Source organism: Scyliorhinus canicula, chromosome 11 (genome assembly GCF_902713615.1).
Source record: "Scyliorhinus canicula chromosome 11, sScyCan1.1, whole genome shotgun sequence".
NCBI lineage: Eukaryota > Metazoa > Chordata > Chondrichthyes > Carcharhiniformes > Scyliorhinidae > Scyliorhinus > Scyliorhinus canicula.
The window spans coordinates 40,304,239-40,316,311 of record NC_052156.1 but is presented as its reverse complement, the minus strand read 5'-3'; the positions used below and the strand labels follow the sequence as shown (position 1 = coordinate 40,316,311).

Below are 12,073 nucleotides of genomic sequence, written 5' to 3'. Positions count from 1 at the left end.
TAATTGCACCATAGTTGGGATTCCACATTTTGGATAGGGAGATTGAAAGTCCTCCTGGGATCTAAACATTAGGACTGCTTTGAGGTTGCCATCCTATGTCTTTTATTATTATTGTCACAAGTAGGCTTACATTAACACTGCAATGAAGTTACTGTGAGAATTCCCTAGTCACTACACTCTGGTGCCTGTTCGAGTACACAGAGGGAGAATTCAGAATGTCCAATTCACCTAACAGCACATCTTTCGGGACTTGTGGGAGGAAACCCATGCAGACATAGGGTGAGTGTGCAGACTCCGCACAGACAGTGACCCAAGTCGGGAATCGAACCTGGGCCCCTGGCGCTGTGAAGCAACAGTGCTACCACCGTGCTGCTCCAATGTGGCTTTTTCAGAGTTACTTTGAAATGTTTGCCTGCAGGCTTTGGTTTCTTGCAGCATAGTTCTGAAATAATAAAATTGTATACGTGTGAACATTTTTAGTTGAGATGCTTAAAATAGTTTAATTTAGTTGTTACAAAGGATGTCTCAAATTTCAAACCACTCCATGGTTATTTAGTTGCATTTAGCACTGCTCAGATGTAGCGTGTTATTTTACCACTTTCTGCAGCAAGATCTCCATGCTCAATGTTTTCAGTATCTGTCGCATTCCACTCGCTGCGTTAAGTTTTGTACTTACTTTTATAGAACATAGAACAGTACAGCACAGAACAGGCCCTTCAGCCCTCGATGTTGTGCTGAGCAATGATCACCCTACTCAAGTCAACGTATCCACCCTATACCAGTAACTCAACAACCCCCCCCCCATTAACCTAATTTTTTAGGACACTAAGGGCAATTTAGCATAGCCAATCCACCTAACCCGCACATCTTTGGACTCTGGGAGGAAACCGGAGCACCCGGAGGAAACCCACGCACACACGGAAGGGACAAAGAATGGTTTTATGGGGTGTGTAATTGCAGATGTTTGTAACAAAAATATAAAATAACTTGGTACCTCAATCACCTATATACTTATGTAACCAATTTTCATGCCGTGGTTGATATGTTTGAATTTGGGTTTGTCAGCACTTCTATTGCCCCTAATGTAAAACCAGTGTTGGCTGAAAATCTGAAAGAAAACAAAAGTGCTGAAAATACTCAGCAAGTCTGGCAGCATCTGTGGAGTGAGAAGCAGTGAACAGTAACTAGTCAATTCTGAAGAGGAATCGTATTTTGCAAACATCTGAGGCGTTACTCTGTCCACTGACGCTGCCTGTTTAGTGTTTCTAACACTTTCTGTTTTTACTTCTCATGTACCTGAGCAGTTAAACATTTAAAGACTGACTATCTTGCAGTTATTCATAGAATTTACAGTGCAGAAGGAGGCCAATCGGCCCATTGAATCTGCACCGGCCCCTGGAAGGAGCACCCTACTTAAGCCTACACCTCCTCCCTACCCCTGTAACCCTACCTAACCTTTTGGACACTAAGGGCAATTTAGCATGGCCAATCCACCTAACCTGCACTTTGGACAGTGGGCGGAAACTGGAGCACCCGGAGGAAAACCACGGGGAGAAAGTGCAAACTCCACACAGTAACCCGAGGCTGGAATTGAACGTGGGACCCTGGAGCTGTGAGGCTGCAGTGCTAACCACTGTGTCGCCCCTAAACATTTAAAGACTGAACATCTTGCAGGGAAAAGCAATGCTTGAAAGTAACTTGTGGTTATTGACATCCCCACCACCAGACGCAGTTCTATTCTTTGATTACTAATTTTGCTGATCCAATTTTTTTCTCATGTCAACACTTAACTCAGCTTTCTGAAAAAGCACTCCTCATTTTGGTTTTTTTGAACCTTTTCTTGCCATCACAATTGTCTAATTTCAGACACAAAAATTTGTTCTTATACTTTCAGCTTTCTAAACTAATGGTTCGGGATTCTCCGAGCAATTGGGAGAATGGGGTGTCGGATCCGCGATTCTCCAGCGACTGGTCGCCAGTCGGAGGCCGTTGAAAGAGGCCCCACAGCGATTCTCTGCGGACGACCGGCCGAGTTCCCGCCGGCGTGGTTCACATATGGTTCCACCTGGTGGGAGCTTCGACTCTGCTGCGGTGGCCATCCTGGTTGGGGGCATCTGTCACCGGGGCGGGGGTCTCCACGCCGGCCAGGCCCGGGATCTGGGGGGGTGGCCTTCTTCTTCGGCGCAGGCCCACTGTGTGGGTCTGCCATATTTTGCGGGCCGCCACCACAGGCGTGGACTCACGGTCGGAAGTGCAGTGCCCGTATCGGCAGCCGGAGCTGCGTGGAGCATTCCGGGGTCCTGCAAGCACATTTAAAAAGAGCGAATCTCGCCGGACTTTCTTTAAAAAAAAAAGAAGTCCGGAATGATTCCAGCCCATTTTCTCGCGGGTGTGGGGACATAGCCCCATTATTGGAGAATCCCACCCTTGATCTGTCTTCGATTTGTCTCTATTTTTCTGAAATTTGAATTTTCTTCATGGTCAGCATATGCTATTTGATCATTGTATGTTAACTTTGTTTTTTAATTGCACTTTTATGAATTGAGTTGTCTCTGTTTAGGCAAGTGTTACACCATCTGGAAAGGACAACTAATGAACAACGGGAGATTTCTGTGCTTTGGCTTATTACGGTCAGCTACCCAGCCATTTCTGCCATTCAAACTGTAAGTAGCTTTGTTTTATTTATTCAATAGAAATATTTCTGAAGAATAACTGTGGGAGTGACTATGTTGAATGTGATGCCTAATTATGGTCATGTACAATATAAGTTGTATTGTTTTTGAAAGGGTTCTTTGGAATAGAAACTACAAACCAGTGAAGTTCAAACATTCTGTAATGAAAGAAGGGAGAAGAACATGCGAATATCCTAGTTCTAGTAGGATTTTGGTATGTTAAGTAATTTGTAGCTGTGAAATACTAATGGAAAAAAAATTAAAACCTGTCAAAAATAGTACTTGGAATGGAGTTTTTTTTATATTAAATTTAGAAGACCCAATTCTTTATTTTCCAATTAAGGGTCAATTTAGCGTGGTCAATCCACTTATCAGTGACTCAGTCTGGAGTTTGCACACATTCTCCCAGTGTCTGCGTGGGTCTCACCCCCACAACCCAAAGATGTGCAGGGTAGGTGGATTGGCCACATTAAATTGGCCCTTAATTGGAAAAAGAATTGCATATTCTAATAAATTTTTTAAAGAGTCGCAACGGTTGAGTGGAGCCAGTGTAGACTCGATGGGTTGAATGACCTCTGACATGTAGCCTCTGGTTCTTTTGCCAATTGCCATAAAAGGTGACCCCCTGATTACTATTTTTCTGCCACTGTAAATGGTTTATTTTCATTCTCTGGGACTGTAACAGAACAATACATGACCTGAAATTTTCTATTAATCTTTCTAAGAACACCAAACCCAGCCTCTCCAATGTCTTTTTCCAACTGAAGTGTCTCATTACCATTCTAGCAAATCTCTTCTTCTTTTCAAAACCTTAACACCATTCCTAAAGTGTGCCCAGATTTGACCATGCTACACCAGATGAGTCCTAACTACTTATAGGGTTTAGCCTAACTTTCTTGCTTTTATTTTCCATTAATAAAGCCAAGGATCCCAATGTTTTAACACCCGTTTCAACCTGTTTTGCCGCCTTCAAGGGTTTGTGTACATGCAACCCCAGTTCTCTGTCCCAGTATCTTGTTTAACTTCTACCATTTAGTTTAGATTGCATCTCATTCTCTATTACAATGCATTACTTTGCATGTGTTAAATTTCATTTTTATTGATTTGTTCATGGAATGGGGGTTTTGCTGGTGAGGCCATCAATTTTGGCCCATCCCTAATTGCCCTTGAGAGCGTTTAAGAGTCAACTACATTTGCTGTGTATCTGGTATCCCCTGTAGGGCAGGTAAGGATACAGATTTCCTTCCAGAACATTTGTGAACCAGATGGATTTTTACAGCGATCAATAATAGTTTCATAGTCTTATTACTGATGCTAGCTTTCAATTTTACATTTAAAAAATTTATTAATTGAATTTAAATTCACCCAGCTGGTAAGGCGGGATTTGAACCAGACCCCAGACCATAACCCTGGGCCTCAATTACTAGTCCAGTGTCACTGTTTGCACTGAGTGCTGAATTTGGGTGCATTTGAGTGCCATAGTGAGAGTTTGACTGAGGGATATTAAGGGTTCATTTTACCTAAAGTCTAGTCTTTTATTTAGTTAATTAATTTAAAAAGTTGCCTTTTGGTTTAGAAGGTGAATTTTCAATCAGGTTTAAACAGAGGTCCTACTTGCAGCTAGAGCTTGTTAATTAGTTAATTGGATTAGGCCAGTTTTCAGAAGCTAGAGTCACAGTATAAAGGTGAGCCAGCAACAGTGCAGACTTTGTTTGCACTGAGTGCTGAATTTGGGTGCATTTGAGTGCTATAGTGAGAGCTTGGTGACTGAGGGAGTGCTGAATTTGGGTGCATTTGAGTGCTATAGTGAGTTTGGTGACTGAGGGAGTTGGGTGAGGAGGGAGCAAGGTGCTCTTTTCATTTCATTTCCTCAAAGAGCAAGAAGGGAGCTGGAAGTTTACAGAGTGCAGCTGACTGGGAGCAGAGTCTGAGGGCAGAGTTCCAGTTGGTCCACAGGATAGCTACATTCTGTAAGATCAGAAGGGGTGTAGGCTAGGGCAGTTGCATGCTCCTCCTGTAGGATGTGGGTGGTGAGGGATACCACCGGTGTCCCCGCTGACTACACCTGCGCGAAGTGCACCCAACTCCAGCTCCTCAGAGACCTTGTTAGAGAACTGGAGCTGGATGAACTTCGGATCATCTGGGAGGCAGAGGGGGTGATAGAGAAGAGTTACAAGCAGGTAGCTGCACCCAAGGTACAGGACAAGAGTAGCTGGGTTTGAGTCAGGGAAAGGAAAATGAACAGGCAGACAGTGCAGGGATCCCTCGTGGCCGTTCCCCTTCAAAAGCAAATATACCGTTTTGGATGCTGTTGAGGATGACCTACCGGGGGAAGGCCCTAGCGGCCGGGTCTCTGGCACTGAGTCTGGCTCTGTGGCTCAGAAGGGAAGGGGGGAGAATAGAAAAGCAATAGTGAGAGGAGACTCGATGGTTAGGGGAATGGATAGGAGATTCTGTGGTCGCGAGTGAGACTCCCGGAAGGTATGTTGCCTCCCGGGTGCCAGGGCCAGGGATGTCTCAGATCGAGTCTACAGGATTCTTAAGGGGGAGCAACCGGACATCGTGGTGCACATAGGCACCAACGACATAACTAAGAAAAGGGAGTAGGATCTAAAACGTGATTTTAGTGAGTTAGGTTGGAAGCTAAAGAACAGGACAAGAAGAGTTGTGATCTCAGGATTGCTACCAGTGCCACATGAAAGTGAGGCTAGGAACAGAGTGAATGCAGCTGAACACATGGCTACAGGTCTGGTGCAGGAGGGAAGGCTTCAGATATGTGGATCATTGGGGTATCTTCTGGGGAATGTGGAACCTGTATATGAAGGACGGAATGCACCTAAACTGGAGGGGCACCAATATCCTGGGTGGGAAGGTTGCTAGAGCTCTTTGGGAGGGTTTAAACTAGTTTGGCAGGGGGATGGGAACCAGAGCTATGGATCAGAGGATCGGGTCGCTATTGAACAGGCAGAAATCGTATGCAACAATTCTGTGAGGAGGGGGAGACATTTGATGGGGCAAAGTTGCACTCAGTGAAATGGGTTAAAGTGTGTCTGTTTCAATACAAGGAGTGTCAGAAATAAGGGAGATGAACTTAGAGCATGGATCAGTACTTGGAACTACGAAGTTGTGGCCAATACGGAGGCATGGATTTCACAGGGGCAGGAATGGTTGTTAGATGTTCCGGGGTTTGGATGTTTTCAGAAGAATAGGAAGGGAGGTAAAAGAGGAGGGGGAGTGGCACTGGTAATTGGGGAGTGCACCACAGCTGCAGAAAAGGAGGTAGTTGAGGAGAGTTTGTCTATTGAGTCAGTATGAGTGGAAGTCAGAAACAAGAAAGGAGCAGTCACTTTATTGGGAGTTTTCTATAGACCCCCCTCAATAGCAGCAGAGAGATAGAGGAACAGATTGGGCGACATATCTTGGAAAAGTGCAGAAGTAACAGAGTTGTTGTCATGGGCGACTTCAACTTCCCTAATATTGACTGGAACCTCCTTAGTGCAAATGGTTTGGATGGAGCAAATTTTGTCAGGTGTGTACAGGAAGGATTCCTGACTCAATATGTAGATTTTTGGACTTGGTGCTCGGCAACGAACCAGGCCAGGTGTCAGATGTCTTGGTGGGAGAGCATTTTGATGATAGTGACAACAACTCCTTGACCTTTAACATAGTCATGGAGAGGGATAGGAACACACATTATGGGAAGGTATTTAATTGGGAGAGGGGAAATTATACTGCTATTAGTCAGGAGCTGAGGAACATAAAGTGGGAACAATTGTTTTTGGGGAAATGCACAACTATAATTTGGGGATTGTTTTAAGGAGCTCTTGCTGCGAGTGTTGAATAGTTTTGTCCCACTGAGACGGGGACGGAATGGTAAGGTGAAGGAGCCTTGGGATGACGAGAAGTGGATCAAGTCAAGTCAACTTCAAGTCAAGAGGAAGAAGGAAGCTTGAGGAAGCAAAAATCTGACTCTGCTCTATAGGGTTACAAGGTAGCCAGGAAGGAGCTGAAAAATGGACTGAGGAGAGCTAGAAGGGGGCATGAAAAAGCCCTGGTGGGAAGGATTTGGGGAAAACCCTTTCTTGTGTGAGAAATAAGGGGTTAATCAGAGTGAGTAGGGCCGATCCGGGGTAGTGGAGGGAACTTGTGCCTAGAGTCTGAGGAGATGGGGAGGCCCTAAATGAATACTTTGCTTCAGTATTCACTAGAGAGAGGGACCTTGTTACCCATGAGAACAGTTTGAACCAGGTTAATAGACTCGAACATGTTGATATTTTAAAGGAGGATGTGCTGGAAATTTTGAATAACATCAAGATAGATAAGTCCCCTGGGCCTGACGGGATATACCCATGGTTACTACGGGAAATGAGGGAGGAGATTGCTGCGCCGTTGGCGATGATCTTTGCGTCCTCACACTCCACTGGAGTAGTACCGGATGATTGGAGGGAGGCGAATGTTGTTCCCCTGTACAAGAAAGGGAATAGGGAAATCCCAGGGAATTTCAGACCCATTAGTCTTGCGTCTGTGGTGAGCAAAATATTGGAACGGATTCTGAGAGATAGGGGGCGAAATTCTCCGACCCTGTCGCCCGGGGCCGCCGAGAATCCCGCTCCCGCCATGTCTAGAATTCTCCCACCTATCCAGAAGTCGGCATGCCGCCAATCCCGCCGCCCGCCTCGGAGAATGGCTGGGGCTGGCGGGATGCAACGGTTTTATGTGCTGCCGTTATTCTCCAGCCCAGATGGGCTGAAGTCCTGCCGGCATGGTCACGTCGGCGTTAATCAAAGTAGGTATTTAACGGCGTCAACCAGTGCTGATGGTTGACGCCGTTCAGCGTGGAGGTGGGTGACAGGCTGGGGAGAGAGATAGAACTGACAAACTGTGAGTGCCGGTGGGGAGGGGGGAGAAGGAGAAGAGAGCGAGAGAGAGAGAACTGACAAACTGCGAGTGCCGGTGGGTTGGGGGTGGGAAGAGAGAGAGAACTGACAAACTGCGAGTGTTGGGAAGGGGGGGGGGACTCTTTATGTGATATCTCGCCGGGCGGCGTTGATGAAGTCAACCGACGTGCCACTTCCGCAGCAGGTGAAACCGACGTGAATTGCGTAACGCCGCTGCTGGCCCATTCGGGCCCGGAGAATACGCAATGTTTTGCGGGGGCCTGACGCCGGAGTCATCAGCGCCGTTTTTGGCCGCCGGTCCCGGGCATTGCGACGGACATCAGAGAATTTCGCCCAGGATTTCTGATTATTTAGAAAAACATAGTTTGATTAAAGATAGTAAGCATGTCTTTCTGAAGGGCAGGTCATATGTCTCAAGTCTTATTGAATTCTTTGAGGATGAGACACGACACATTGATGAAGGTCGGGCAGTGGATGTGGTGTATATGGATTTCAGTAAGGCATTTGATAAGGTTTCCCATGGTAGACTCATTCAGAAAGTTAGGGGGCATGGAATACAGGGAAATTTGGGTGTCTGGATACAGAATTGGCTGACCGAAAGAAGACAGCGAGCGGTAGTGGATGGAAAGTACTCTGCCTGGAGGTTGGTGACCAGTGGTGTCCCGCAAGCATCTGTTCTGGGACCTCTGCTCTTTGTGGTTTTTATAAATGACTTGGATGAGGAAGTGGAAGGATGGGTTAATAAGTTTGCCGATGACTCAAAGATTGGGGGAGTTGTAGATAGTGTTGAGAGTTGTTGCAGCTTACAACAGGACATTGACAGGATGCAGAGCTAGGCTGAGGTGGCAGATGGAGTTCAACCTTGATAAATGTGAAGTGATTCATTTTGGAAGGTCGAATTTGAATGCTAAATACAGGGTTAAAGGCAGGATTCATGAAAGTGTGGAGGAACAAAGGGATCTTGGAATCCACGTACATAGATCCCTCAAAGTTACCACCCAGGTTGATAGGGTTGTTAAGAAGGCGTATGGTGTGTTGGCTTTCATTAACAAGGGATTGAGTTTAAGAGCTGCGAGGTTTTGCTGCAGCTTTATAAAACTCTAGTTAGACCACACTTGGAATATTGTGTCCAGTTCTGGTTGCCTCATTATAGGAAGGATGTGGATGCTTTGGAGAGGGTACAGAGGAGATTTAACAGGATGTTGTCTGGACTGGAGGGCATGTCTTATGAAGAAAGATTGAAGGAGCTAGGGCTTTTCTCACTGGAGCGAAGAAGGCATAGAAGTGACTTGATAGAGATGTACAAGGTGATGAGAGGCATGGATAGAGTGGATAGCCAGAGACTTTTCCCCAGGGTGGAAATGGCTGTCACGAGTGGACATAATTTTAAGGTGATTGGAGGAAGGTATAGAGGATGTCAGAGGTAGGTTCTTTCCACATACCTATCACTCTGTGTAATGCACTGCCAGCAGAGGTGGTGGAGTCTGAGTCATTAGGGACATTTAAGTGACTCTTAGACAGACACATGGACAGCAGTAAATTGAAGAGGTGTAGGTTAGGTTGATCTTGGATTGGGATAAATGGTCGGCACAACATTGTGGGCTGAAGGGCCTGTACTGTGCTGTACTGTTCTATGTTCTATTACCAATGCATCCCTGTCTGCTGGATCTGCCCATTTCATTAGTCTGTTACAATCCTACTTATTGTATTCTACATTTAAGTTTTGTATTATCTTGAACCGTTTGAATTTATGCCCTGTAAACCAAATCCAGGACATTATAGTGGTATCAATCCTGGAGAACTCCTTCCTCCAGTCTGAAAAACAAAGGTTTTGTGTCAATTCTCCCGCTGTCTAATCCTACTGCTTTCATTTTACTAGCAAGCCTGTTATGCGGTACTCTGTCAGACACCTTTATTTAAAAAAAAAATCTATATGCACCACCCTCATCAGCCTTCCCTTTTAAAAGCAAAATTTATGTTTTTTTTACTTAAATGTGTGTAGTTTTCAATACAAAATAAATTATTTAATGGCACAAATTGAGGTTACGAGATATGATTTTCTAGCCATTACAGAAAGGTGGTTACAAGGAGATCAAAGCTGGCAGCTAAATATTCAGGGCAATGTGACTTTTCATAAGGACAGGAATGAAGGAAATGGTGATGGAGTAGCTTTGTTAATAGAAGATGGAATAAAAACGATAGCAAGAAATAATCTTGGATCGGAAGACATAGAATCCATATCAGTGGAAGTAAGAAATAACAAGTGGAAAAAGACATTTGTGGGAGTCGTCTCCGAACAGCTATACGTAAGACTGAGAAATCAGGAGATAGAGGGCATGTAAAAAATGCAGTACTTTAATCATGGGTGACTTTAATCTTCTTGTAGTTTGGGAAAATCAGATTGGCAGAGGTAGCCATGAGGGAGAATTCATAGTGTGTATTTGGGATAAATATTTGTGCCATTAAATAATTTATTTTGTATTGAAAACTACACACATTTAAGTAAAAAAAACATAAATTTTGCTTTTAAAAGGGAAGGCTGATGAGGGTGGTGCATATAGATTTTTTTAAAAAATGTGTTTCCTGGAACAATATGTTGTGAATCCAGCTAGGGATCAGACTATTTTGGATCTTGTGATGTGTATTGAGGCAGGTTTAATAAACAATAAATAAAAGATCCTCGAGGAGACATAGTAGCATTCAGTTTGAGAGTGAGAAACTTGGGTCAGAACAGCTGTACTAAATTTAAATAAGCGTAAATACAAAGGAATGAGGCAGAGTTGGTTAGAGTGGAAAAGACATTGAGCAGAAAAGAACGTTAACTAGCAATGGCAGACATTTATGAAAATAGCTCATGCCTCACAACAAAAATATTTCCCAGTGAAGAAGAATTCTAGGAAGGGGATAAATCAGCCATGGTTAATCAAGGAACATAGAACATAGAACGATACAGCGCAGTACAGGCCCTTCGGCCCACGATGTTGCACCGACATGGGAAGTCAAAAACTAAAGGCCATCTATCCTACACAATGCCATTATCATCCATATGCTTATCCAATAAACTTTTAAATGCCCTCAATGTTGGCGAGTTCACTACTGTTGCAGGTAGGGCATTCCACGGCCTCACCACTCTTTGCGTAAAAAAACCTACCTCTGACGTCTGTCCTATATCTATTACCCCTCAATTTAAGGCTATGTCCCCTCGTGCTAACCACCTCCATCCGTGGGAGAAGGCTCTCACTGTCCACCCTATCTAACCCTCTGATCATTTTGTATGCCTCTATTAAGTCACCTCTTAACCTTCTTCTCTCTAACGAAAATAACCTCAAGTCCATCAGCCTTTCCTCATAAGATTTTCCCTCCATACCAGGCAACATCCTGGTAAATCTCCTCTGCACCCGTTCCAAAGCTTCCACGTCCTTCCTATAATGAGGCGACCAGAACTGTACGCAATACTCCAAATGCGGCCGTACCAGAGTTTTGTACAGCTGCAACATGACCACATGGCTCTGGAACTCAATCCCTCTACCAATAAAGGCCAACACACCATAGGCCTTCTTCACAACCCTATCAACCTGGGTGGCAACTTTCAGGGATCTATGTACATGGACACCGAGATCCCTCTGCTCATCCGCACTGCTAAGAATTTTACCATTAGCCAAATATTCCGCATTCCTGTTATTCTTTCCAAAGTGAATCACCTCACACTTCTCTACATTAAACTCCATTTGCCACCTCTCAGCCCAGCTCTGCAGCTTATCTATGTCCCTCTGTAACCTGCAACATCCTTCCACACTGTCTACAACTCCACCGACTTTAATGTCGTCTGCAAATTTACTCACCCAACCTTCTGTGCCCTCCTCTAGGTCATTTATAAAAATGACAAACGGCAACGGCCCCAGAACAGATCCTTGTGGTACGCCACTCGTAACTGAACTCCATTCTAAACATTTGCCATCAACCACCACCCTCTGTCTTCTTTCAACTAGCCAATTTCTGATCCACATCTCTAAATCACCCTCAATCCCCAGCCTCCGTATTTCCTGCAATAGCCGACCGTGGGGAACCTTATCAAACGCTTTACTGAAATCTATATACACCACATCAACTGCTCTACCCTCGTCCACCTGTTCAGTCACCTTCTCAAAGAACTCGATAAGTTTTGTGAGGCATGACCTACCCTTCACAAAACCATGCTGACTATCCCTAATCATATTATTCCTATCTAGATGATTATAAATCGTATCTCTTATAATCCTCTCCAAGACTTTACCCACAACAGACGTGAGGCTCACCGACCTATAGTTACCGGGGTTATCTCTACTCCCCTTCTTGAACAAAGGGGCCACATTTGCTATCCTACAGTCCTCTGGCACTATTCCTGTAGCCAATGATGACATAAAAATCAAAGCCAAAGGCTCAGCAATCTCTTCCCTGGCTTCCCAGAGAATCCTAGGATAAATCCCATCAGGCCCCGGGGACTTATCTATTTTCACCTTGTCC

At 44.7% G+C, this 12,073-nt stretch overlaps 1 protein-coding gene across 4 annotated transcripts in view; it reads left to right on the top strand.

Annotated features, from left to right (window-relative positions):
• tasora (transcription activation suppressor a) overlaps positions 1 to 12,073 on the top strand; it is a 111,795-nt gene that overhangs the window by 47,389 nt on the left and 52,333 nt on the right. For all 4 annotated transcript variants that reach the window (XR_005462433.1, XM_038812813.1, XM_038812812.1 and 1 more), the window contains exon 9: positions 2,561 to 2,663. Coding sequence is in view for 3 of the 4 variants with exons in the window: in XM_038812813.1 (XP_038668741.1) it covers positions 2,561 to 2,663 (103 nt within the window). In the remaining variant the exon portion in view is untranslated. The remainder of the gene's footprint in view (positions 1 to 2,560; positions 2,664 to 12,073) is intronic.